At 45.0% G+C, this 24,649-nt stretch overlaps 1 protein-coding gene and 1 pseudogene across 1 annotated transcript; both read right to left on the bottom strand.

The window, feature by feature from the left end:
- Positions 1-237: 237 nt before the first annotated feature.
- Positions 238-6,956, bottom strand: LOC118117641 (annotated as a pseudogene).
- A 7,959-nt stretch (positions 6,957-14,915) lies between these two features.
- On the bottom strand, positions 14,916-18,165 carry ptmab (prothymosin alpha b). Its single transcript, XM_035170058.1, has 5 exons — positions 17,848-18,165; positions 16,063-16,128; positions 15,866-15,950; positions 15,697-15,782; positions 14,916-15,614 (listed from the first exon to the last, which is right to left on the bottom strand). Exons 1-5 carry the CDS (start codon positions 18,148-18,150, stop codon positions 15,570-15,572), a joined length of 585 nt encoding a protein of 194 aa, XP_035025949.1. The 5' UTR covers positions 18,151-18,165; the 3' UTR covers positions 14,916-15,569.
- Positions 18,166-24,649: the final 6,484 nt, after the last annotated feature.

The following is a 24,649-nucleotide window of genomic DNA, read 5'->3' as shown; positions in this document are numbered from 1 at the left end:
TTTTACAGTTTCCCTCTCACTTGAGACTCTTCATTTGTAAAAATAATAAAAATAATTCTGGGAAGCTTGTGATCGTCTCAGGTCTTTTGTTTCTTAATTATTTTAATTCACTTATCAATCAATAAGGGAGCAGTGACAGTGATGTACAGCAGCGCCCTCTGCTGGACCTTAAGCTGAACTACTTTAAAATGAACAGTGTATAAAGTGGAGCAGATTGTTTAAGGAAGAGTTCAAATCGTCAAATCAAAGTTTATTCATACAGCACGTTTAAAGATATGTATAAAGTTAGTAGAATATTTCAACATTCCCCACGTTCATGCGTGTTGGAAACTACTGTGAATTCATCCCCAGGGGAAATGACACCAAATAATTTGACCTCCATCACAAATAAAGTTTATCTTGTGTCTATGAAAAATTTGCAATAATGTATTTAGTACTCCTCAGACTCCGGTTGTGTGAAGTCACCATATATATATATATATAAATATATAAAAACATAAAACATATGTAATAAACACATTCAAAATCCACAAGTCCCAGTTTCAGGATCTTCTTACATCACTCATCGGGGACATGACATCGTGACACATCAGACGACAACATGTGATAAAGTGACATTTATTAATCTTCAGGTAATAAATGGCAACAATCACAGGACAATAAAATGTCAAGTCTGATCTCCACATAACTCAGATGTGAGTGATTAGTCTGTGTTGACAAAACTCCTGCTTTTATTTCTTTTCAGACTGGATGGACAGCTAGAGAGACAGATACTTTATAGATCCGAGTATTTGTTCATTTTGATCCACTGTATGTCATACACACATGGCGGCCATTTTGCCTGGATGACATTGTCGCGGTGGGAAGTTCAGATGCGGTTCAACAGAATAATGTCGGAGTGCCGTGATCCAGCTGTAAACTCAGGGAATCTGACAACTCATTTATTTCACTAATTGAAGAGACAACAGACTTACAACAACTTACAATAAGTGCATCAAGTAGCTAGCGTTTCTAAATGAAAATCTTAATCGGCACATTTGGCTAACATGTGGATAGCTGCATCACACAGAGCGTGTGCACATTGGTTCATACATGTGGTTCAGCACCTGGAGGACCATCCTCCTCGTAAAAGGCTAAATTGCTTCTCTGTGGTTGCATGTGTAATGCACTTGCAGTGAACACTAGGGGGCAAACTCTGCATATTACACAGAAATGTGTACACAAATGCAAACTTTGTGGGAACGAATACATGTTAGTAATATCAGTAATAGTGATACTTCTCTTTCAGGTCTCTCATGTTCTGCACCTGTTGCCTCCATCTCAGCTTGGCTGCAGATTTCTCTGCTTCAATGAGCAAGTCGATGTACTCCGGAATGGAGAAAGTCTTCAGTGCGATCACTTTAAGTCTGTTGAGACACATGGTCGGCATATCAGAATAATTGGCTTTTCAATCTGTTTAGAAGTCTTGTCTTCCTCAAGCTTTTGGTCGTCATTACATTCAAAGCAGTGAAAAACCTCCTCATGCTTTTTATCCCCATGTTCCAAAACATCTCATCGAAGCCTCCCTCGTCATCTTCCCCACTCGCGCTCTCTGCTGCTCTCTTGTTTTGGGCAAACAACGCTGAGTTATTGAACTTGAAGTGAACCGGCAGTCCTTCTTTTGTTTTCGGACACGGGACACCCGCTTCGTTGATCGCCTCCAGAACTGATGGACGTTGGCCGTCTGCAAATGTCACCAGAATCTGGATGTTTTCTGCCACGTCTTTGCCGAAGATGGAGAGCACTGAGTCAAACACGTATTTATATGTTGGTGTGAGTCGTGGTAAAGAAGCCTGAGCTACGAAACACACAGCATCGATTTCACTGACACCACTCTGAGCAGAGAAGAGATCACGAAGCTGCTCTACGATCAACTTGTTTCTTACTATGACTCTTGTATCTCCTGGAATATCAACAATGGTCAGTGAGAAGGGGATTTTAAACCCCTCCTGATGGTTCAGTTTGTACACAGTGACTTCAGAAGTCTGGCTTTCAGCTTCTGATCTTGACTGATCCTTGACTATTAATTTAAATCTGAAATTGTCGTCCCACTCCACACCTACAATGTAGTTGATCATTCCATTTATCAAAGTGGACTTTCCTGATCCAGACTCTCCAAAAAGAACCATGGTGCGATTTCTCTTCATGCTTTTTTTGCCAAAGTTAAACATCCGGCAGCCTCCTATGTTCATGTCGTCTTGTGTCGGAGGCAGTTTGTAAACTGACAGCGGCTCAGAATTTATTCTTACGCTCGTACGAGTGAGGAATTCTGTGAGAGGTTTAACATTCTTTGTGCAGACAGTCACAGAGATGCTTCCCTTGCTTCTGCCAGCTCCACCACAGTCACATCTGACCCTGACAACATACTCTGTCTCTGACAGAAGCTCTGAAAGGATCACCTTTTCAGCTCCTGACATTGTTTGGTTCCACTGGAGATCTTCTCCTTTCACCACATTGTCTGCTTGGGCGTACTCCACGATGTAGCTCAGAACGTGGACATCTTGTCCAAGCTCAGCAGTCTCTGCCAGCTAACGGTTATCTCACTTGAGTTTGGTTCAACTCGAGGTTTCAGGAGGGCTGCAGGCAGAGTTCTAATGGTTCCACTGAGCTCGTTGACTGGTCCAACACCTACTGAGGTGACAGCTCTGCATCTGAACACGTACTCTGTGTTAGGACTCAGGTTGCTCGCTGTGACGTCTCCATCCTTTGATGCCGCTTTGTTGCCATCCATCTCCATGGACACAGTACTCAACAGAGTAGAGGTGATGTTCTCGGCTCCAAATCTGGGTGGAGAGATCTTCAGTGTCACACTGTTGTGGTTTATGTCACTTGCTTTCACAGTTTCAGGCTTTGAAGGTGGTTCAAAGTTCTCATTTACGGAGAAGCCGTCTTTATAAAGGTAGATGCTTGAACCTTTTTCTGTCTCATTTGTCAAACTCGCTATGGGGAACTTTATGTTCATGTTCTCCTTGTTGGCCTCTGCAAAATCACTGAAGAGCTGCTGATGCTTCCTCATTTTATTTGCAATGTCTTGCGAGGTGTACCACTGCTGCTGACCTTGAGGCTCGTCTGGTGTGGTTGGTGCTGATAGTAAATAGTTTGATGAAGCTGAGAGGTACGACTCAGCATCTCCCACTGAGGTGAAAACAAAACACACGACCTGCTTTGTATTGAGAGTTTCGTTGTACAGATGATTTTGAGATGGAATAATCTTTGTGTTTTTCATTGTGTTGGTGAAAGATCTTAAGGTGTAGATTTCTCTCTCTTTACAGTCCATCCACTCAGTCAGGTTTTTGCTGTTGAACGGAGATGGATGTCTCTTCATCAGTATCTCTCTAAGCACAGCCTCCTCTTCGCCTCCTGCTCGTATAGATGGAAGTTTCACTGATAAACTTCGTTGGAATTCTAGTTTGAACACAGAGCACATTTCTTTAAAACTTTTAAGTTTTTGCCAATCTGGAAACTGCTGTGCTGTTGTTGTTCTCATTGCATCGCTGCACCTCATTCAGCTCACTGAAGTCCTCAGGACTTTCTGTGCTCTGAACTAATCCTATACTTATCTGACGAACAAGTTGAGCAGCAGAAGAATCTAAGATTGTCAATGGCAACAGCCAAACCTTCATCGGTACAGCATTTTCTCCATTAGCTCCCAGCATCTTCGGCAGGCTTTGATAGACCTGTGCGGCATCCTGATAGGATGTTGGAGCTTTCTGAAGGGAAAAGTCTCCGTGGAACTTGCAGGAGAATTTCTCCACATTTGCCTTATCTTTGTCTTCCATGTTCAGGGAACCTTCACCGTCTATAACGATACGTGGGATCTTCTTGATCATCACTTTCAAGTTGCCTTGAACGTCTGTGATCTTCAAACTCTGACATCTCGATCAAACACAAAGAAGCTGTGCTCCATAAAGAATAGCTGTGACTACATGTGTTTATTCCTTTCTCAAAAACATACGGATGTTTCATGTTGCCTCTTCCGAGATGGTTCATGGACAGTTCCTGGAACTTAGTGGTAGTTTCATACTTCAGTGTTACTCTGGCCTGATTTCTGGATGTCTTATGATCATTCAGGTATTTGGCCGATCCCTCCACCTCAACCAGTCCACTTAAGACACTGACCTTCAGTGATGCTTCAACATTTAGTGCTGAAGACTTGTTCTCAATCGATTCAGATGCAACTATCTCAAAATCATTATAGTTCTGGGGTCTTTCTCCAATATGTTTTCAGGTCATGTGTCCCAATGTCATTCCTACAAAGAAGCAAAAATCAAGTTGAGCTTCAGAATCATCAGAATGTTTTACTCACTCCTTTAGAAGGCTCAGCATCTATGGTTTATTAAGGCCATTAGGGTAAACAAATTAAACCCAGGAAGGAGGACATTTCTGACATCAATCATTCATGAGAAACTCAGAAAGTCTGGATTTAATCACAAATCTTCGAAACACCTGAATTTTGGTCTGGACTTTCGGTTTGTCTTTCGCACATTAACAACTCCGGAGATTCTCGCTCACCTCGTTCACAACAAGAACAATCCTCCGGAGGATTCAGGTAGAGTGAGCCGGCGAGACAGGTGTGTGCGAAATATTTGTTTGTTTGTTTTAACTTTTGCATCTGTCATGTTGAAACCCTCAACCCCCATCTCTCGTGGTGATTCCTGCGAGGACCCTCTGGACCTTCTGCTGACTTTATACCAGGGGCCAGTTGGAGAAAGAGCACAGAAACTCCAGAGGCTGTCACTCGAACAGTTGCATGTGTGTATTCGTCGTGTATCGTATCTTTATATGCGAGTGTTGTCGTTGTTGTGCCATAATGCATCAAACGTGATACCATGAAATGGTGTGCCTTTCGGCATTCAATAAATTTGGTTATCAAGATAAAAATATTAAATATTAATATTTTATTTTAATATTAAATAATAACTTTAATTGATTAAAGTTACTGGCACACCTTCAAGAAGAAAGACAGCCAATTTATTGATTAAGTCTCATAAAAGGTTCTAACACAAATTTGGAACTCTGATTAACAATTAAATTAATAACTATAACCAAAATGACCATAGATAGTTAGCTAAGTTGAAGGATATGGGGTTCTTGACAGTGTAGAGGTTGGTGAAATTCACTTATGCAACATTAATGAAAAACATTTGTGAAAGAAAAACATTTATTATGAATATAATAAAGTATAAAAACACAAATTACTAACGGTGTACTGACTAAACAAAGATAGGTATGTGTGTGTGTCTGTGTGAGTCAGCGTGCTTTCAAGATGGCGGCTGGCCAAAGAGATAACACCCTCCCCCCTATTGGAATGTTTACGACCTGTAGAGATAATGAGGTGAAGAGTTATGTGTGTGTCTGTGTGTGTGTGTGTGTGTGTCTGTGTGTGTGTGTGTGTCTGTGTGTGTGCCAAATTAGAAAGTTACTAGATTGGATGCAACCAAAGACTGTGAAGAGCATAACAGACTAACATTACTTTCTCAATAACTTGTACCCAAAATATCACAACACCACAAATCAAACTTATAAACCTCACACAGAATCGAATAAACAGTCTTGCTTAGCCTAGTATAATTATTAAGCCCAGATGTGTTACCAGTCCGTGGAAAGGGGAAAAGGAAGTTGCTGTGCAGTTCGAAGTTTTGTGTCGTCTTGCTGGTTTCTGTTGAGCTGTGTAGCTCAGTTGCTGGCTGAAGTTTGCAAGCAGGACATCGAGTCGCTGCTAGGACGTTGGTAGAGCTGAGGGCGAGGAGGTTTCCTTGGTGAGATGAGCTGGAAGCTGCACCTTTGTGCTCCTCTCGAAGAGTTGGATGGGAAGAGAAGATGTGAGCTGGAGTGGAGTGTAGAAAAGAGAGAGAAGAGGGAGAAGAGCTGGCCTTATATTGGCCCGGTGACCTCACAGGTCATGGGGTCCAGAGTGACCAATGGGAGTTGAAACCTGTGTCCCTGGGGGGGGTTTTACACCTCTGATGGCCCCTGGGTGACTGAGTCCTGGAGGAACATGCGGCTTCAGGCCTTGACTGAACATGTAGGCCGAAGTGTGGTTTCACAAAGAACCATGGCCCAACACGAGTCCTCACCGGGCACTAGTAAATCTCTGCGACAGTCGTACAGCATCCCCAGGCAGAAAGGCCGACCGAGCGCCGCCACCGCCATCGACCCACCGAAGTCCATCGCTCAGCTGAACTGGACAAAACAGTGAGTTCACTTCTCTGATGCGACCACGTTCAGGCATTTGATATCTTTATATGTTTATAAAACCTGCAGCTGGTCCTCTCTGCTACAGACGGAGGTCCTTCATCAGAGCACATTCTTATGCAGATGATAAACAATGATATGTTCTCATCAATCACACTGAGTTTGGCTTCACTCATGACTCTTGGATGAGGGAAAGTCTGACGTCATTATATTTAACAGGTGACACTAATGGAAAATGTCCCAGAACTATGGGAAGAATTACATCAAATCTACATTTTGTAAACCAAATGTTTTACTTATTCTTCTTTTAATGTATTTTAAATATATTTAAATAAACAAATTGCAGCATCTCTATCTGCTGATGACGAAAGAAAATGACCTGTGTTTAAAAAAAACTATGAACGTTGTAATTTTCTGACCTTTTGATGACGAGGAATCATTTTCTGAACAATACAAACTTTACATTGTCTTTGTTATTAACACACACACACACACACACACACACACACACACACACACACACACACACACACACACACACACACACACACACACACACACACACACACACACACACATTGGGTGTGGTCTTCAGTCTGACAGGATGATGAAAGTTATTTTGGTTGTTGGCGTCTGAGTCAGAAACTATTTCCTCTGAATCTGACTGAAGCTGATAGACACACACACACATACAGTAACCCACCTGTACAGTAACTCACATGTACAGTAAATCACATGTACAGTAACTCACATGTGGTAAATCGCATGTACAGTAACTCACATGTACAGGAACTCACATGTACAGTAAATCACATGTACAGTAAATCACATGTACAGTAACTCACATGTACAGTAAATCACATGCAGTAACACATGTACAGTAAATCACATGTACAGTAAATCACATGTACAGTAAAATCCATGTAAGTCATGAAAACTCACATGTACAGTAACTCACATGTACAGTAAATCACATGTACAGTAAATCACATGTACAGTAACTCACCTGTACAGTAACTCACATGTACAGTAAATCACCTGTACAGTAAAACTCGCATGTACAGTAACTCACATGTAAGGAACTCACCTGTACAGTAAATCACATGTACAGTAACTCACCTGTACAGTAAAGTTTCATGATTGCTCCCTCGTGTTCAGAACAATGTTTCTGGCTCACGACACAATATTCAGCAGCATCACGTCGCCACAGACACACACTTATAATTATTATTATTATATTATAATTATTATAATAATTCAGAGAGAAACAGCTCAGAGCTTAGAAACTTACCGCTGTTCAGGAAGAGAGGGAGAGTGTGACTGCAGCCTGCTACACACACACACACACACACACACACACACACACACACACACACACACACACACACACACACACACACACACACACACACACACACACACACACACACATGATTATGTAATTTCTGGGAAATCAGCCTGGTTCTCCTCAGACTCCAGTAAATGTATTAACCCCTGAGGGTGGCTCTACGTATGTATAGTAATCTTTATATAATTATATATAATATGAGAAATATATAAAATATTTGTGTATTATATATTTTTTATCAAGAAGAAGGAACATGAAGCAGTTGGAGGAACATGTGAAAGTCCAACAGCTGAGAGACTCACAAACTTCAGCTTCAAGCTTTTGTAATTTTTTATTAAATATGTCAAACAATGTTCATTTCCTCGTTAATCTTATGAGCAACCACCACTTGTCCTTGCCAGCCCATAGAGCTCAGTGTGTTTCTCCTGAGCAGCAGAAGCCTGCTCTCCACTGCTCTGATCTCTGTCTGCATCTCAGTGTTTAAAGTGATTCTTTCCAGAGTTTTCCAGCTACCAGTTGTTGCAGCATTTTCTCATTGTGCTCTTGAACGTTGCACTTATGTGTTTTTCCCGTGTGCTTCTCTGCCTCACCTTCATTTCTTCAGTATCTGAGTTTTCCATGAGTTCTTGAGTCACCTCCAGGAATCCTCTGCCTACTTCTCTGTTTTTTGTACAATAAACTCTTATTATTTTTTACCAACTGTTCTGGAGGTTTCCTGGAAGCTGGTGAAAGGAGAACTCAGGCAGCAGCTGAAGGTTTTAATGTAGACTTGATGCATCAAGGAGACCAGGAGGTGAAACTATATACAAACACTAACAGAGCAACATGAGCAACTGTCTCCACCAAGTCTGAAGATGTCTCCCACAGCCTCCCAGTACATCTCCCTCACCCTGCGTCACCCATTCCAACAGCACATCCATGAATGTCCCTCTCTATGTTACATGGAGGTGTTCACATCCTATTGGACAGTTCAGTCTAAAGTGTGTGTTCATAAATCACATTGTGTCTGGTCACTGGTGAAATACACAAAGAGTTGAAGACACTACAATGTCCTGTGGGTCCTTTATCTATAACCAGACCTTGGTTCTGCTTAGACAGAGAAGGAGCATCTGTGGAACCAGACAGGCTCTATTCTCCTGTACAGATAGAATATACACTATACATAATATATAGTGACATATACAGTTATGTGGGAGGATGGTCAGGAATTCATCAACACCTTCCTGTGCTCGTCTCTGCTTTGGGTCTGTTGGGACCTGGTATTTGGGAACTACATGTTCGGCCTACATGTGCAGTCAAAAGCCTAAAGCCGCATGTCCTTTGTTCTGGAGAAAACCAGAGCCTCCAGAACTCCGTCTCCCAGGGGGCCTCAACGCCACACAGAGGTGTGAAAACCGACCGGAGACACAAGTGTCAACCACTATTGGTCACCCTGGGCCCCATGACCTGTGAGGTCACTGGGCCAATATAAGGCCAGGTCTCCCCCTCTTCATTCTCTTTCCATGCAACACCGAGGGTAGAAGTTTGGCTTCTGCAGCTCACATCTTCTCTTTCCATCCACGTCTTCGAGAGGAGCACACCGCTCTTTCCACGAATCCTCTCAGAGGAGAAGGGTGGCGGTCCAGCTCACTCTTTCAACTCAAATCACCTTCATGGAGGAGAGTTGCAGCTTCCAGCTCATCTCACCAAGGAAACCTCCTCGCAATCCAAGCTCTACCAACCTTCAAGCAGCGACGCGATGTCCTGCCGGAGAACTTCAAACAGCAACTGAGCTGCACAACCCAACAGAACCACGATGGCAGGAGCCACAAACCAGCAAGACGACTTCACAGAACTTCGAACAGCACAGCAACCTTTTCCCTTCCACGGACTGGTAACACAACTGGGCTTAATAATTATACTGGGCTAAGCAAGACTGTTTATTCGATTCCTTGTGATGTTTATAAGTTTGATTTGTGTTGCTGTGATATTTTGGTTATAAGTTATTTGAAAGTTAATGTTAGTTATGCGCTTCAGTCTTTCCTTGCATGCCTCTAGTAACTTTCTCTAATTTGGCACACACACACACACACACACACACACACACACACACACACACACACAGACACACGCATAACTCTTCACCTCATTATCTCTACAGGTCGTAAACATTCCAAAGGGGGGGGAAAGGTGTTATCTCTAGAGTGGCCAGCCGCCATTTTGGAAGCACGCTGACACACACAGACACACACACGTATACTCACATACACATCTTTGTTTAGTAAGTACACCGTTAGTAATTTGTGTTTTTATACTTTATTATATTCATAATAAATGTTTTTCTTTCACAAATGTTTTTTTATTAATGTTGCATAAGTGAATTTTGCCAACCTCTACACTGTCAAGAACTCTATATCCTTAAACTTAGCCAACTATCTATATGGTAATTTTGGTTATAGTTATTAATTTAATTGTTAATCAGAGTTCCAAATTTGTAGTTAGTACTTTTATGAGACTTAATCAATAAATTGGCTATCTTTCCCTTCCTTTGAAGGGTGGTGCCCCGAGGTAACTTTAATCAATTAAAGTTATTATTTAATATTAATATTTTTAATATTAATATTCAATATTTTATTTTGATAACCAAATTTATTGAATGCCGAAAGGCACACCATTTTATGGTATCACGTTTAATGCCTTATTGCACAACAGGTCCAAACAAAAACAAAACCTAAGATTTGATACCAAACTGAATATTCCTACGGTGAAGTGATTTACGGTATAATCCAGTGAAACCAGTCACTGTAAAACGAATCTGTCACATGATCAGGACACAAGAAGCACATGTGTAATTTGTCCGCTCCCTCTCAACCCATTAGAAAGACAGAGAGTCAAATTAAAACAGAGGCAAACACAGACTGTGTCTGTCACTGGTCAAATAATGAAGATTATAGATGAGTTCAAATAGAAATTCACCGTTGTCGTACTTTAGAGAAATGATGGTGCTGCTGTCGTGTACTGATGACACCGAGCTTCAAGGCTACAAGAGCATTGAATCATATATCTGCTGTGCTAGTGGCTGCACATGGAAGTAAAAATGAACTTTTAATTTGCTTCTGCAATGGACAGCAATTTGAGATGTTTCCCTATTTTGATTTTATTTGAGATAAGAGTGAATATTCAGTTAATGTTTTTTTCTGGAATGATTTGAAAATGAAATTGTTTTAACACAAAAACACCATCATTGTTACAAATGCACAGATATGTCTCCATATGAATGAAGGCCCATGTAGTTTTCCTCGTGTTTCTCCTGGTGTCATTGCTCCACTTCAGGTTTTCACTCACTGGCTCTAATGAACACGTGGCTCCTCATCTGGTCTCATACGTCAAACACTTCTATATTAAAGGAAACATATTCTGTTCATATTCAGGTTGATCATTTTATTAGTGTTGCAGTTTAATGACTGTAAAATGTTTAGTAATGTTCAGAATCTCTTTCCTCGCTGCAGCTCCTCTTTTCAGCCTCTGTCTCAAACACTTGCTTTTAGCTCCTGTCTCTTTTAAGGTCCAGCGATTTACGTGAAATGATCTATTTGCAGAAATCCAATATAAAGTGATTTTTTCACTCTCGCACCCTCTGGGCCTCCTGCAGGCCGAGAGATTTGGATGATTTGCAGAAGCAGCAAGTCGGCTTCCCGATGATCCAAATATTCTCCAGTGGTAGTTTTCAAAAAAGCAAATGTGATGTAATTTATCATGTGAAATCGCATTCACTTTGATTTGAATGGACGGACCTGTTGAAGAGAGAGCAGTCCACCATCTTCCAAAGTGTCCACAGTAAAACCATAAGGGATGCAGCGGTCCATTTCTTGGATGAAAACTTACTCACAGTTTTTAGTTTGTCAACAAGTTGATCTTTTTCACTTTCCTAGAAACTTTCCTTTGATTCTTCAGCAATACTTCAAATGTCCTTTGGAGCATTAATCCCATCTGTGTCAAACATGTCTAAGATAAGATACAGAAGATCTACACACTATTCACACTTGGACACATTTATTCTTGTATTTCTAAACTCTGCTTTTGTTAAATATGCTTTACAGACACATTTGACAATTGGCTCCTGACGTTTTGACGTACATTTGATCGTCAGGTGATTTGATAATAAAAACATTTGACTAACAGGTTTGATTCATTCTCTGTTTAAATCATAGTGAATAAACGCAGCTCCCAGAGGTGAAGCTGACTGATCGCCCCCTGGTGGTTTCCTGTCCCATTTCACCCATAAAAATCTGATACCACCTGAGGAACACGTTACCTGTGCAGGAGTAAAACCTGGACACTGACGCCCTCCAGTGGCCGCTCACACACACTGCATCAGACACCTGCTACTACAGGTCACATTATCACAGTATCAGTACTTCGTTTAGTTACAGTAACAGTAATTCATTGTCTTCGTAACATAAATAAACATGGTAGGATATTTCCAAAAACACAAGTAATGAAGTAAAAATACTCAGCACAGTTGTAGTATGTAGTAGTTTTGTTGAAGTTGTTCTTCAGTGCAGTACTTAATTAAATACCCCCCACCTCTGTGAGTGGATATAAAGGGGATGATGGGAGGAGGAGATGGGGGGCTGTTAACGCACCAGCTGTTGCTAGGTGAGCCCTTGGTTGCCGGGGCGATGTATAGACCCCTGATGGTTTGGAGGGTCAGGAGGGAGTGTGTGTGTGGGGGGGATCCTCCATCTATATATATATATATGCGTGCTCGTGCTTGTGTGTTTGTGTGTTTGTGTGCGTGTGTTCAGATCTTTAGAACAAATCCATTTAGACCCATAGAATCATGTAGAAATAAATAATGTTGATAAAAAGAATTTTCGATGTATTTATTTATAAATAAATTTATATAAATGTGATTTTCTCCTGTTCAGAGTCGACGTGTAGTTCATAGTTTGGACTCACGGGGGCGCTGAGCCACCGGGGGACAGTTTGTGTTGAGACAGGAAGGGATTTTATCATCTTTAGATTTTCAGACTCAACTGAAAGATTTCAGGTGGAAATATCTTTTTTCCCCCAAAGATTTATCTGAATGTTTTAAATAACAAAATATAACCATGAATATGTTTTATAATAAAAATAAGATACCAAATTACCAAAATAAGTTCACACACACCTGCGTCACGACGGTTCACACACCTACAGCAGGACGGTTCACACACACCTACAGCAGGACGGTTCACACCTGCAGGCACACACACCTACAGCAGGACGGTTCACACACCTGCGGCAGGACGGTTCACACACCACAGCAGGGACACACCTACAGCAGGACGGTTCACACACCTACAGCAGGACGGTTCACACACCTGCGGCAGGACGGTTCACACACCTACAGCAGGACGGTTCACACACCTACAGCAGGACGGTTCACATGGACACCTACAGCAGGACGGTTCACACACCTACAGCAGGACGGTTCACACACCTGCGGCAGGACGGTTCACACACACCTACAGCAGGACGGTTCACACACCCTGCAGCAGGACGGTTCACACACCTACAGCAGGACGGTTCACACGACCTACAGCAGGACGGTTCACACACACCTACAGCAGGACGGTTCACACACCTGCGGCAGGACGGTTCACACACCTACAGCAGGACGGTTCACACACCTGCGGGAACACACCTGCGTCACGACGGTTCACACACACCTACAGCAGGACGGTTCACAGACCTACAGCAGGATCACACACCTGCGGCAGGACGGTTCACACACCTGCGGCAGGACGGTTCACACACCTACGGCAGGACGGTTCACACACCTACAGCAGGACGGTTCACAACTGCCAGTGCCACACACCTACAGCAGGATGGTTCACACACCTGCGTCAGGGTTCACACACCTACGGCAGGACGGTTCACACCTCACACCCGCAGGACGGTTCACACACCTACAGCAGGACGGTTCACACACCCACGGCAGGACGGTTCACACACCTACAGCAGGACGGTTCACACACCTACAGCAGGATGGTTCACACACCTACGGCAGGACAGTTCACACACACCTGCTGCAGGACGGTTCACACAACTACGGCAGGACAGTTCACACACACACCTGCGGCAGGACAGTTCACACACACACCTGCGGCAGGATAGTTAACACACACATCTCTGCAGGATGAATCAGTTCACACCTACAGCAGGACAGTCTGTTTGAGTACCACAAAGCAGTGATTCTGGCGTACTGCGTCTCTTTGACATTCCTGCGTGTGGACGTCCTCATGTCGCTCTGCAGTTCACACCTGCAGGCTGCAGCTGACACGACTGAACAGGGATCAGAACGTGGTTCAGGCTCTGTCGCATTTGTTTCTCCAGACACGTTCATCCACCTTCTCATGTTTGTGTCTCTCATCCAAACAAAGTACAAATACCACACAAGTACGTGAACACAACAATTCAAAGTGACAGTCACACTGATGCTCCTGAAAATACGGTTCAGGGGCATAATCCACGAAGTCTGCACCCCCGATCTTTTGGCCGCTGCGGGGAACCTGCATCACGTGACCTCAGTGTTCTCGAGGCAGCTCGTTAATAAGGGAGTTCATTAAGAGCTTTGTAAAATCACTAACACAACAAAATAGAACCAAAAATACTGCATTTAAACAGCAGTTATACAAGTATGGCAGTATCATCAGTAAATTGGGCCTTAAGTACCAGAAGTAAAAATGACAGTTGTATTTTCAATGAGACAAACTTCGTTATGTTTGTAGTTAAAGCATAAAATCTTCTGACAACTAAAATATGTGCATTATTGAAATACCGGAGTATCAGTACCCGAGTAAATGTATTTAGTGATAATCCAACACTGCTACTCGCACCGATGGAACTAAAACAGAAAATACAGAAACCTGTCCTGTTTTAGAACTCATTCTGTACTAAAATGTACTTTAAGTAGCAAAGTAATCTAAGTAAAAGTGCTCAACAAGCAGTAGCATGCTACCTGCACCTCTCATTGTCTGCTTTACTCAGTTTTTACAAGTTTATTTTTAATAGTATTAGTCCATTTTTCACTGATCAGATAAGCTTTTAAATTATGTTAAACGATAGTCTTTATTAACTGATGTTGAAATAAAAAGTGCTGTTTTAAGTTTCCGTCATGTTTGAGCTGCGACTTCCTCAAAGGAAACAGGTGCACAACGCTCGAGTTAATGTTCTGTGACTTCGCACCACTGCTGCTGCTGAAGGGCTCCGACCCCAGGCTGCAGCCCTGTGACCTCTGACCCCTTCCAAAGACGCTCCACAGAGGGAGCTCAACTCAAGAAGAACAAAACTGAGCAGACATGCAAAATACAACTCACAAAATAAAAGTCTGGTTTATTGTCAAACAACAAACTTCGCACATACATCAAAACAGGCCGTCATAAAACAAAAGGAAAAGAAAAGAGGCTCTTTTCTTTGGCCTTACCCTCCCATACAAACAAACTAGTTATGGTACAGCTAAAGTACATACATTAAATTTACTGGAATGCTCTGAGTTCAACGGCTTAAGAGGTTTCTGTCATGTTTTACCCTTCTTACATGTTTGTTCTACCATCTGTTGAGATATCGTAACATGGTCAACCAAGTAAAATCTTTTCGTTTAAGAAGCACCGATTTGGTCTGACGAGATCGCTGCCGAGAGAGAAACTGACCCCCCTTCCTAACAATATGTACAAAAATATAAAATGTAAATAAAAATACAAACAAATTCTTCTTGTGTTGTTGTTAAGCCTGATTTCTGCGTCGATGTGGTTCTTCTAGAAAATTTGCAGTTTTGATGGGAGGCTCGTGTGGACGTGGTGGGTGTTGGTTGAACTCTACTTGCTAATGACCATGTTGGAATTTTTTATTATTATTTTTTCCTTTAAATCCGTCGTCCAGCCCCTCCACCTGTGACCTTTAAAACACAGCCAGAGGTGAAGAACCTGGAAGTTGTTCAGCAGGATGGCGGCGGGAAAACGCATCAATCGTCATCGTCGGTTTTCTGCTTCTTGGTTTCGACGTCGTCCTGAAAAAACAGAAAAGAGTTAAGCTGGCAAACTCGTGGCCTGATGCGTCGCTTCCATTCAAGAGGGTCGTAGGAGCCTCACCTCATCGTCATCATCGTCGTCCTCTGCTGCCCGTTTTGTGCCACCCTCAGTCTCGTCTTCATCTTCCTCCTCGTCTTCCTCGTCACCTGCAGGATGAACCGAATTAAGAGGTTGTTGACAATTTGAAGAAAATAAGAGTGAAAAAGTAAAATAATAAACATCTTCGCACCTTCTACATCATCTTCCTCGTCCTCCTCGTCCACCTCCTCATCCTCTTCATCATCTACCTCAGGTTCACCATTCTCCTCCTTCTCCTGAACACAACAATAACCTTTTAAAAAGTGGTCTTTCACAAAGTGCAGAGGATCCAGGACGACTCCAGGAGGAACCCCAGAACCCAGTGGGAACAGGGTTGAGGAGACTCACCTTCCCGTTGGTGGCAGCATCTTTGCCGTTCTCCTTCTCCTCCACCAGCTTCTTCTCTTTCAGGTCCTGGTGGAGACAGAAACCATAACAATATTCAGGCTGCTGCTTCCTTGTGGCCTAGTTAGACGCGGTGCATTGTGGGAGCTGCAGGCAGAATGAAACCTTCCTATTTAAACACCATCTCTGCAGATCCCCCTCCCCCACCTCCTCCCACTCCATCCTCTCTAATGTGTTGTAATCTGATACTTTGATGTGTGGCCCGGGGCACTCTGGGTATTGTAGTCTTCCGCGGGTTGCCTTTACCGACATATGTCAGGAGACACGCCCGGGAGAGGCACTGCAATACCCAGGATGCACCACTCGGTTTAAAATAACACAGGAGGGCGCCGGAGGGAGGGGGGAGGAGGAGGAGGGGGGTGATGAGGAGGCGGAGGCGGCGAGCGCGACGCACGCGGCTGCCGCTCGTTGTAACGGAGCCTGAGAAGGACAATAGAAGACGACACATGGCAGCCGAGAAAAAGCTGCACGAAAAGCGAAAATACGGCAAACACACGGGCTCAAACACCCCGGGGCTTTTTTAAATCCCTCCGACGAAACCGACTCGAGTCCGTTAACGGGGCCCGGTCCGGTCGGTCGTGGTCTGCCGCCACCAGCGCAGATACGGTTATTGATCAGTTACTCATCATAACCTGTAGACCAGGATCCGCTAACGCGTCCGGGGGCAGGAATCGAACCCGCGCACCCACTGTGCGTAAAAACGCTCCACAACTATAAATAGCGGCTCCGCGGATTAACGGCAGCGACACCTGGCCCCAACTTTCCCCTCCGCACCTCCTCCTCAGCTCCACCGCACCTCCTCCTCAGCTCCTCCGCACCTCCTCCTCAGCTCCTGGAAGCACCCTGATGATTATTCTGATCTGGAGGTGTTCTCCTGCGGAGCTAAACCAACCCGCCCCCTGCTCCGCCAGCGGGACCCGAAACAAGTCCCAAACAGAGGAGCACATGAGACCTGCACAGCCCGGACACACACACGCACACACGCACGCACAGTGTTTCACTAAACAGAAAGAAAACTTGTCCCCACACATGAACGCGCCCTGCAGACACGCTCCAAACACGGCGACCCGCTCGGTGACTCTCCGGTCAACGGAGGCTGAACGAGCAGCAGCACCGACCTCTCAGAGTCGGTAAACAAACCGGGTCGGACCGGAGCACAAACACGGAGGAGAAGCGGAGCCCTCAAAGTTAATGCTGGTGGGACTTACGCACCGAGCCTCCATTCAAACGGAGCAACTTCACAGCGGCAGCGGAGATCCCACTCCCCCGCGGCTCGGTACCGATCGACTCAACGAGCCCGGTTCTCCGCAGCGGGACGCGGGGATTTAACCTCGCAATTAATTCGCGTCAAGCAGCAGCTCCGCAAGTTGTGGAATAAGTGCGCGAATAATGCGCGTCAGTTCCGCGCAGAGAGCCGCGGAGCGGAGCGCCGGAGCACCGAGCCCCTCGGTCCTCCGCAGGGTCCGGACCGGACCGAGGGGCTCGGTGCTCCGCAGCCGCTGGATAAACAACGAAGCGGAGCCCTCCTCCTCCTCCTCCCCCGCGTTATTCTGCTCCTATTCTCCATCAGTTCTGAGAAAAAGACGTAAACACCGGTTCTGTCCTCCTCCTCCACCGGCGCCTCCGACAGAGTTCGAGGGGACGCTGGAGGAAGAGTGTCGGGGAGGCGCTGGGCACGGGGCTCCGTGCGCCGCGGCCCCCGGTGAAGGTGCGAGGCGGGCGGCTTACCTTGACAGAGAGGTCGGAGCCGGAGTCGAGTTTGGTGTCGGCCATTGTTCCGTGATGAGCTCTAATGAGGCGGGTTCTCGCTCTGCGCGCGCTCGCTGCTGTGTTGTGCCACTGGCTCGTGCTGCTCCCGGCCGACACTGTAATATAGGCTGCGGGGCGGGGCGTAGAGGAGGTGGGCGGCCGCTGATTGGCTGCGGGCTCCACAGAGGTGTTCTCTTTCGCGCGTTGGAGTGGAACAATGGACAGTTTCTCCAGCCGGAGCCACGCCCCCTCCTCCTCCTCCTGTCCGCCGCTGCTCCTCATCTTTCTCTCCAGAAACAAAGATCCGGTCCCCGGTCCGACCAGCCGGGCCGGGCCGGTCCCCCCCCGGTCCCCCCCGCCGCGGGGAACCGAGAAAGTCGAGTTCGCACCGAACCGCGCGCGGTTTGACGAAGTGTCACTTTGATTGATTGACGTGATCTGGTGGAGCCCCCGCCCCCCGAGCAGAGGAGTCAGTTAAAATGTCTCCACCGGCTGAGACTCAGGGAGCAGCACCGCCGCCATGTCGGCCCGCCCTCCTCCTCCTGGCGTCCATGTTTGAATCTCACTCCTTCCCCTCGATGTACGCACTTCACTTTTCACGTAAACACTCATGAACCCGGAGCTCGAACACACGGTGCTGCAGTGTGACGGTGTGTGAACGGTGCAGCCCGCTGGCCTCATTTCCTCCGGGTCCATTGTTCGAGCCCGCGGAGAAGAAGCTGTGCGACACAACAGACATGCGATGAGACAAGTGCGCAGAAGAAGTGCGAGGTGCTCATGGAGTGACGCGTTATGACACACACGTATGTTCCTTACCGGGGTTAGAACACATGTCTTTTACAAGCGGGACATGAGCGGGGACAAAGCGGGACACCGCCGCCATTCCTCGCTCTGGTTGGGGGATGGGAGCGGAGTGAGCTCCGGTAACGCGCAGCGCACGTTCACATTCTGCTCTGATGACGCACGCAGCCGCCAAGGACGACTCTGATTGGTCCGCTGAGTGGAATAAACACGGTTTTGGCGCACGGCGAGCGCTGATTGGTCGCTGCGGACGTCTGTCAGTTCAAACTGGGCTCCGCCGGCTCGCTGCAAACCGCGGGTCCGGATCGTGGACCCGGACTGGAGCGGAGCATCAGAGTTCACCTCCTTGACTGTTCATCAGGTGTCAGCAGGGACGGAGCATTAATAAGTTATTATTAATATATTTATTATGAGCTGCTCTCGCACTCTGTACGTGAGGATCTAACTTAGTTCGTTCTGTGATACCTGAGTCGGTCCTGTTGTTGTGAACGAGTGTGAAACACAAAGTCCAGAACAGGTCCAGAGAGTTGTTGTATCTGCAGGTTTCAGTTGTTTGTGTCTTGCAGGACATGTTCAGGTGTGGAACCAGTGAACCGGTGAACTGGTGAACTGGTCTATGTTCACGCGTCACTAAATCCTTCTCACTGAACCCTAACGATGGTTATAACAGAGAAGCTCCTCAGTGCACCTGGATCATGGCAACAGCATTTACTAAACTCTGATTTAAGTGCTGGAAAACAAGTGTTCCGTGGCAACACAGCATCAGCCTGGATTCCAGCAAATTAAAAAGCAGCAGCAGCTGATCCATATTTTTCATTCTCACATATATCAAGTACATAAGAATCACAGGAGGAGCCTCGTGTCGTCACAGTCCTGGTTCAGAGCAGCCAGGGGAACAGGCTGAAACTGGCCCAGGTCTGCTCCAGTTCTGGTTATCGACTCTAATCTATCAGCTTCATATGGGCCGGCGCCGACCACAGAGGTTAGCTCACCAGCTGGTCAGGGCAGTCGGCTCCCCGCAGGGCCCCAGACCCAGAGGGGCCCCTCAAGCCCCAGGTTCATCTGTGTCAATTGGTTGGAAATAATTGGATTAACTCTAGATTTGTTTTGGAATTTGCACCATTGAAGGACAATATCAACCAAGACAGGTCCTTAACCCCGTGACCCCGTGACCCCGTCCTGTAACTGTGTTTATTACCCGCTGATCTCAGACTCCAGGCGTTTCCTGTCATTTCATGAGCGGCTGCACGTGAGAACGCAAAGTCAGTGAGTCAGATTCACAGTGAGCGAGTGGACGTGTTGATGAGGCTTCTAACATCACGTGTTAGAAGCCTCATCAACAGGATGAAGAAGAGGAGACGTACACGTAGAAGACGAAGACGTCCACTTGGAAACACGAGGAGGTTCCAGATCTTTTGGTGATGAGGGCCGACGCCGGTGTGGATGAGCTGTAAACAACAACACTGATCTTTCCACAGCAGAGTTTATACGTCATGTCCGGCCTCCTGCTGCTCTACAGGCTCCGCCTCCTGCTGCTCTACAGGCTCCGCCCCTTGTGACAAACACCAATTATGACTACACCAATGTCCAGACACTGTTTAACACGTGTGAAAACAAAAGAGGGTCTGTGGTTCCATAGGGTTCAGTTGTTGGTCGTATGTACCTTCACCACTAGATATCACTAAATACTCACTCTTTGTTAGAAATTGATCCAAACTACAAATGTTTGTGTTCGGTCTGACGACACACGCAGGAGGTTCAGTCTGGATCAGTGAGTCAGAAATCTGTTGACTTTCTCTGTAGAATTAAAAGATGGATTAACGAGTCAAAATATGTTGAATATCAGATATGTGAGAGAACACCTGCAGTAATGGAGCGAGACACTGGACAGGTTTATTTATTTGACCTGTTGAAAATTAACACAGACAACACTTCACACCAAAATATTTAAGAGCACATATATTCAATAGGGTATTTAAATACATTTATTCTATTTATACATGTGTTAAATTTACTTTTTGCTTTCGATACCTTGTTTGAGAGCTTTTTACATCAACATCTTGGAATGAAAGGTTCTGGACTGTGAGTAATTTAATCCAAAAAGAAAGGACCCATCACTCGAACATCCATGACACTTGGATATATGTGAATACAAAGAATGAATGAAATCAATCTCCTCTTCAGCATGTTCATTATATCGTTTGAATCTTCTGTTTGCAGCTGAAAACTCTGAACTATCATGGAACTGTGTTGAGTTTATTCACATTCACTCTCTACCTGAGCAGGTGCTTCTGAACATCAAACCTCTGCGCTCAGTGGAAAGTTCATCAATGAAGAGTCTGTGAATTGTTTAAATATTCGGAGCTTTGGCGCTGACACTAATCTAGGTTCAGAGTAAATCCCGGCGGGTGCAGCTCACCCTGCAGGGGATGAATTCACTCTACGTGTCTCGACGTCGCTCAAACAAGAATCGACACAGTTTAAATCTGCTGCGTCCCACTGACACTCTCTCCTCAACACAGCTTCACCAGAGGGAGGAACCAGTGAGAGATGAGTGAACAGGACAGATATCAATGTGTGGAACCAGCTGCGTTACGCTCAGACCTCCTGCAGCCAACATGTTTGAACCTGTCGCAGCGACGCATTGGAGTGGACACTTCAGCTTCAGATCAGCGAGGGAGCACTTAGCACAGAGTCCAGTTTCATTTCGAGTTCTTCTGCTTAAGCTTAGACAAAACATGCAGGGAGGTTCCAAAGTTCCAGAGTTGTTCTAGGTTTTTTAAGAAGGTGCAGTGGTTGATGACGACGTCCGAGGACCTTTTGGACGTTTTGTTGATTCTTCAAGAAAACCCCGGTTCCTAAAAAGGTTTCTGGTGATAGATGAAGAGGTTCTTCAGGTCATTGAGGTCACCAACAGGTTTCTATTAAGAAGGTTCTACTGGTCATTGAGGAGATTCTAGAAGTAGCGAGTCCTGATTGGTTGAGAACATCATCTAATATCATTGAGACTTCGAGACCGTTCCATCCTGCAATCGTTACTCTGGCTCCTCCACAAGATGGCCGCATTCATGTTTTTCTGCTGGATATTATGATCAGTATTAAATCATCAGTGTTCTTACCCACAAGGCCACCATGACACAACTGTGTCTTTATGGAGCGACTTTGTACACAGGAGACGAATACAGACGCTGGACGAACAATGTTTTCTAAACTGTGACTGTGATGAAGTCAGGGGCCACACAGGAAACAGGCTGTGAGGGAAACATGAGGAGACGATGAATCTAAATTTTTACAAAGTCACAATCGAATCAGAAAGATTCTTTGTCCCATGGAGTTTCGAAACATTCACATTTAATGGAACTGAAAACACAACACGTGTCCACAGACGTTATCTGGCACAAGAGGAAGTGCAGACGTGTAACCATGACTTCCTCTGTCTCTCAGTGAAGCTACATCATGTGAAACACGTGTGCACATCTTTCAATCCACATCTGAGTTTGTTGTCAAAGAGACGAGAGACCTTTTCTGTGTTTGTGGTCCATTTTCTTTTCTTTTGAAGTAGTCGACTGGCTTCCCAGCAAGAGTTGGGTGTCTTGTCTCAAGATGCCGCTTTAGTTTGGAAGGCTTCAAGCCGCAATCCACACACCGGGCTCTGGGCTCTCCATCGTCACCTCCGTTAACAAAACCATGTTTAATGAAGTCGGGTTGTACCTACGTACAAATTTTACGTTGTTTGGTGGATTAGTAGCGTTACTGTCGTTGTTTTTCCGCTTAAGGAACTTTACCATCACTCCAAATACTACAGTCTAGCGGTTAGCATTAGCTCACCTGTCACTGGGCGTCTCAAACTGATGACGTATGCGGCCGTCGCGGCCCACTAGTATCAAATTGAAAACATTTCAAGGCCCAGCAGAGGGCGCTCACGGCCCACAAATCGTACAGGGCCCAATGGTTGAGAAAGTCTGATCTATAGTATATTATATTAGTATTTTATTTCATCTCTAGTATACAAACTGTAATCTATGTGATGTGATGCTTTCTATTCATCGCTGGTAGTGGAGTCATGTGACTGATCAATCAGGAAGAGGACATGGACAAAGAACAAAGATGGACGTCGCTTCCCTAAAGTGAAGCCAAAACATCTGGATCGCCCTCTGGCTGCAGGTTAGATCCTAAACCTTTGATCGTCTTGACAGTCGATGGTTCAGACCCAAACATCTCCAAAGGTCTGGACGCCACGTAACCATAGCAACAGTGATGAGTTTTAAAAGTAAAAGGCATCAGTGTGGACGGAGGAGTTCTGAGTGAGAGAGGCACACACACACACACACACACAGACACACACACACAGACAGACAGACACACATACACACACACACACACACACACACAGACAGACAGACAGACAGACACACACACACAGACACAGACAGACAGACAGACAGACACACACACACACACACACAGACAGACACACACACACACACACACACACACAGACCTACACACACACACACACACACACAGACACACACTGTTTTTAAAGGCGTCTTTACGAGCTTCAGCCTGAGGCTCCACATTTACAGCAGGAATTCAGTTTGAAAGAACAAGCTGAGACAGTGAGGGGCTCGAACGCCCCCACGGCTCCTCCGCTTCCTCCTCCCCTTCCTCTCCTCCGCTTCCTCCCTCTCCTCCCTCTCCTCCTCTCCTCCTCTCCTCTGCTTCCTCCCTCTCCTCCCTCTCCTCCCTCTCCTCCCCTCCTCTCCCTCTCCTCTCTGCTTCCTCCCTCTCCTCCCTCTCCTCTGCTTCCTCCCTCTCCTCCCTCCTCCCTCTCCTCCCTCTCCTCTTACCTGTTCAGAGTTCTGTCATATTTCCTGGAAAACCTTCAGGAGCTGCCGCTGTGCCGCTGGGCCAGGCAGCAGTGTTGTGTGGTTGAACTTGATAAAAGCACATGACAGGACTGTGTTACTGATGTTCTGCAGCAACACACATGTCACCTGTCTAACTGTGATATGAGGTTTACATCCTGAAGCAGCTTTACAGCTCAACAGTTTTTTAAAATGTCTAAATGAACAAAACCAAATTAAATAATACGTTTTTAAAATATAGTTATTCATCTTTCTTTCTAAAACTGCTTTTTCAAATAGATTCAAAATGTATTAATGAATAAATTAATGTATTTTAAATGATGTACCTGTTTACTGTTTAAATCTCCATTCAACTAATTAATTGTTACTGATGGATTCATATTTATTTTGTAAATAAGTTTTTGAATTTTTGAATACTCATTAGAATATTAAATAATAAATGACCCGGGGAAGGCGTCATGTCTCAGACTGTAAACTTATCAGTGTGAAAAGAGAATGTCAGGATTGGTCCAAACCTTCAGGGGGCGGGACCAGCTCCTCCAGGTGATTCACCTGAAACAGACGGTGCTCTCTTTACATATGTCTAGATATTTGATGATATAAAAACAGGCTGAGACATCTTTATATACAGTCAGTGATCATCTTTATATACAGTCACTGATCCTCTTTATATACAGTCAGTGATCCTCTTTATATACAGTCAGTGATCCTCTTTATATACAGTCACTGGTCATCTTTATATACAGTCACTGATCATCTTTATATACAGTCACTGATCATCTTTATATACAGTCACTGATCATCTTTATATACAGTCACTGATGGTCTTTATATACAGTCAGTGACGGTCTTTATATACAGTCACTGATGGTCTTTATATACAGTCAAACTGAAAACAAGAGCCTATGACCAATCTGTATTCACTATTGAACAACTACATTTCCCATGATGCTTTGAAAGTGGCTCATTGTGTGGAGCACATGACGGACGGCAGCAGGCGAACATGAGCCTGTAGAAAGATTTCATCAATAAAACATTTAAAGTAAATGAAGTGAGTTTGTTTTTCTTCTCCTCTCCAACGATAGAAAACGTGAAACTGTGAGATGCATCAG

Source organism: Hippoglossus stenolepis, chromosome 11 (assembly GCF_022539355.2).
Source record: "Hippoglossus stenolepis isolate QCI-W04-F060 chromosome 11, HSTE1.2, whole genome shotgun sequence".
NCBI classification, from domain to species: Eukaryota; Metazoa; Chordata; class Actinopteri; order Pleuronectiformes; family Pleuronectidae; genus Hippoglossus; species Hippoglossus stenolepis.
The sequence above is the reverse complement of the archived record's forward strand: the minus strand, read 5'-3'. Positions and strand labels throughout refer to the sequence as shown.

What these genes read in the sequence shown, in the direction of transcription:
- ptmab (XM_035170058.1), bottom strand. Translation starts at nt 18,150, where the DNA reads ATGAGGAGCAGCGGCGGACAGGAGGAGGAGGAGGGGGCGTGGCTCCGG. An exon ending in CGAGGAAGATGATGTAGAAG is followed by an intron (nt 15,783 to 15,865) that starts GTGCGAAGATGT and finishes TTCATCCTGCAG; the next exon opens with GTGACGAGGAAGACGAGGAG. An exon ending in ACGACGATGATGACGATGAG is followed by an intron (nt 15,615 to 15,696) that starts GTGAGGCTCCTA and finishes CTGTTTTTTCAG; the next exon opens with GACGACGTCGAAACCAAGAA.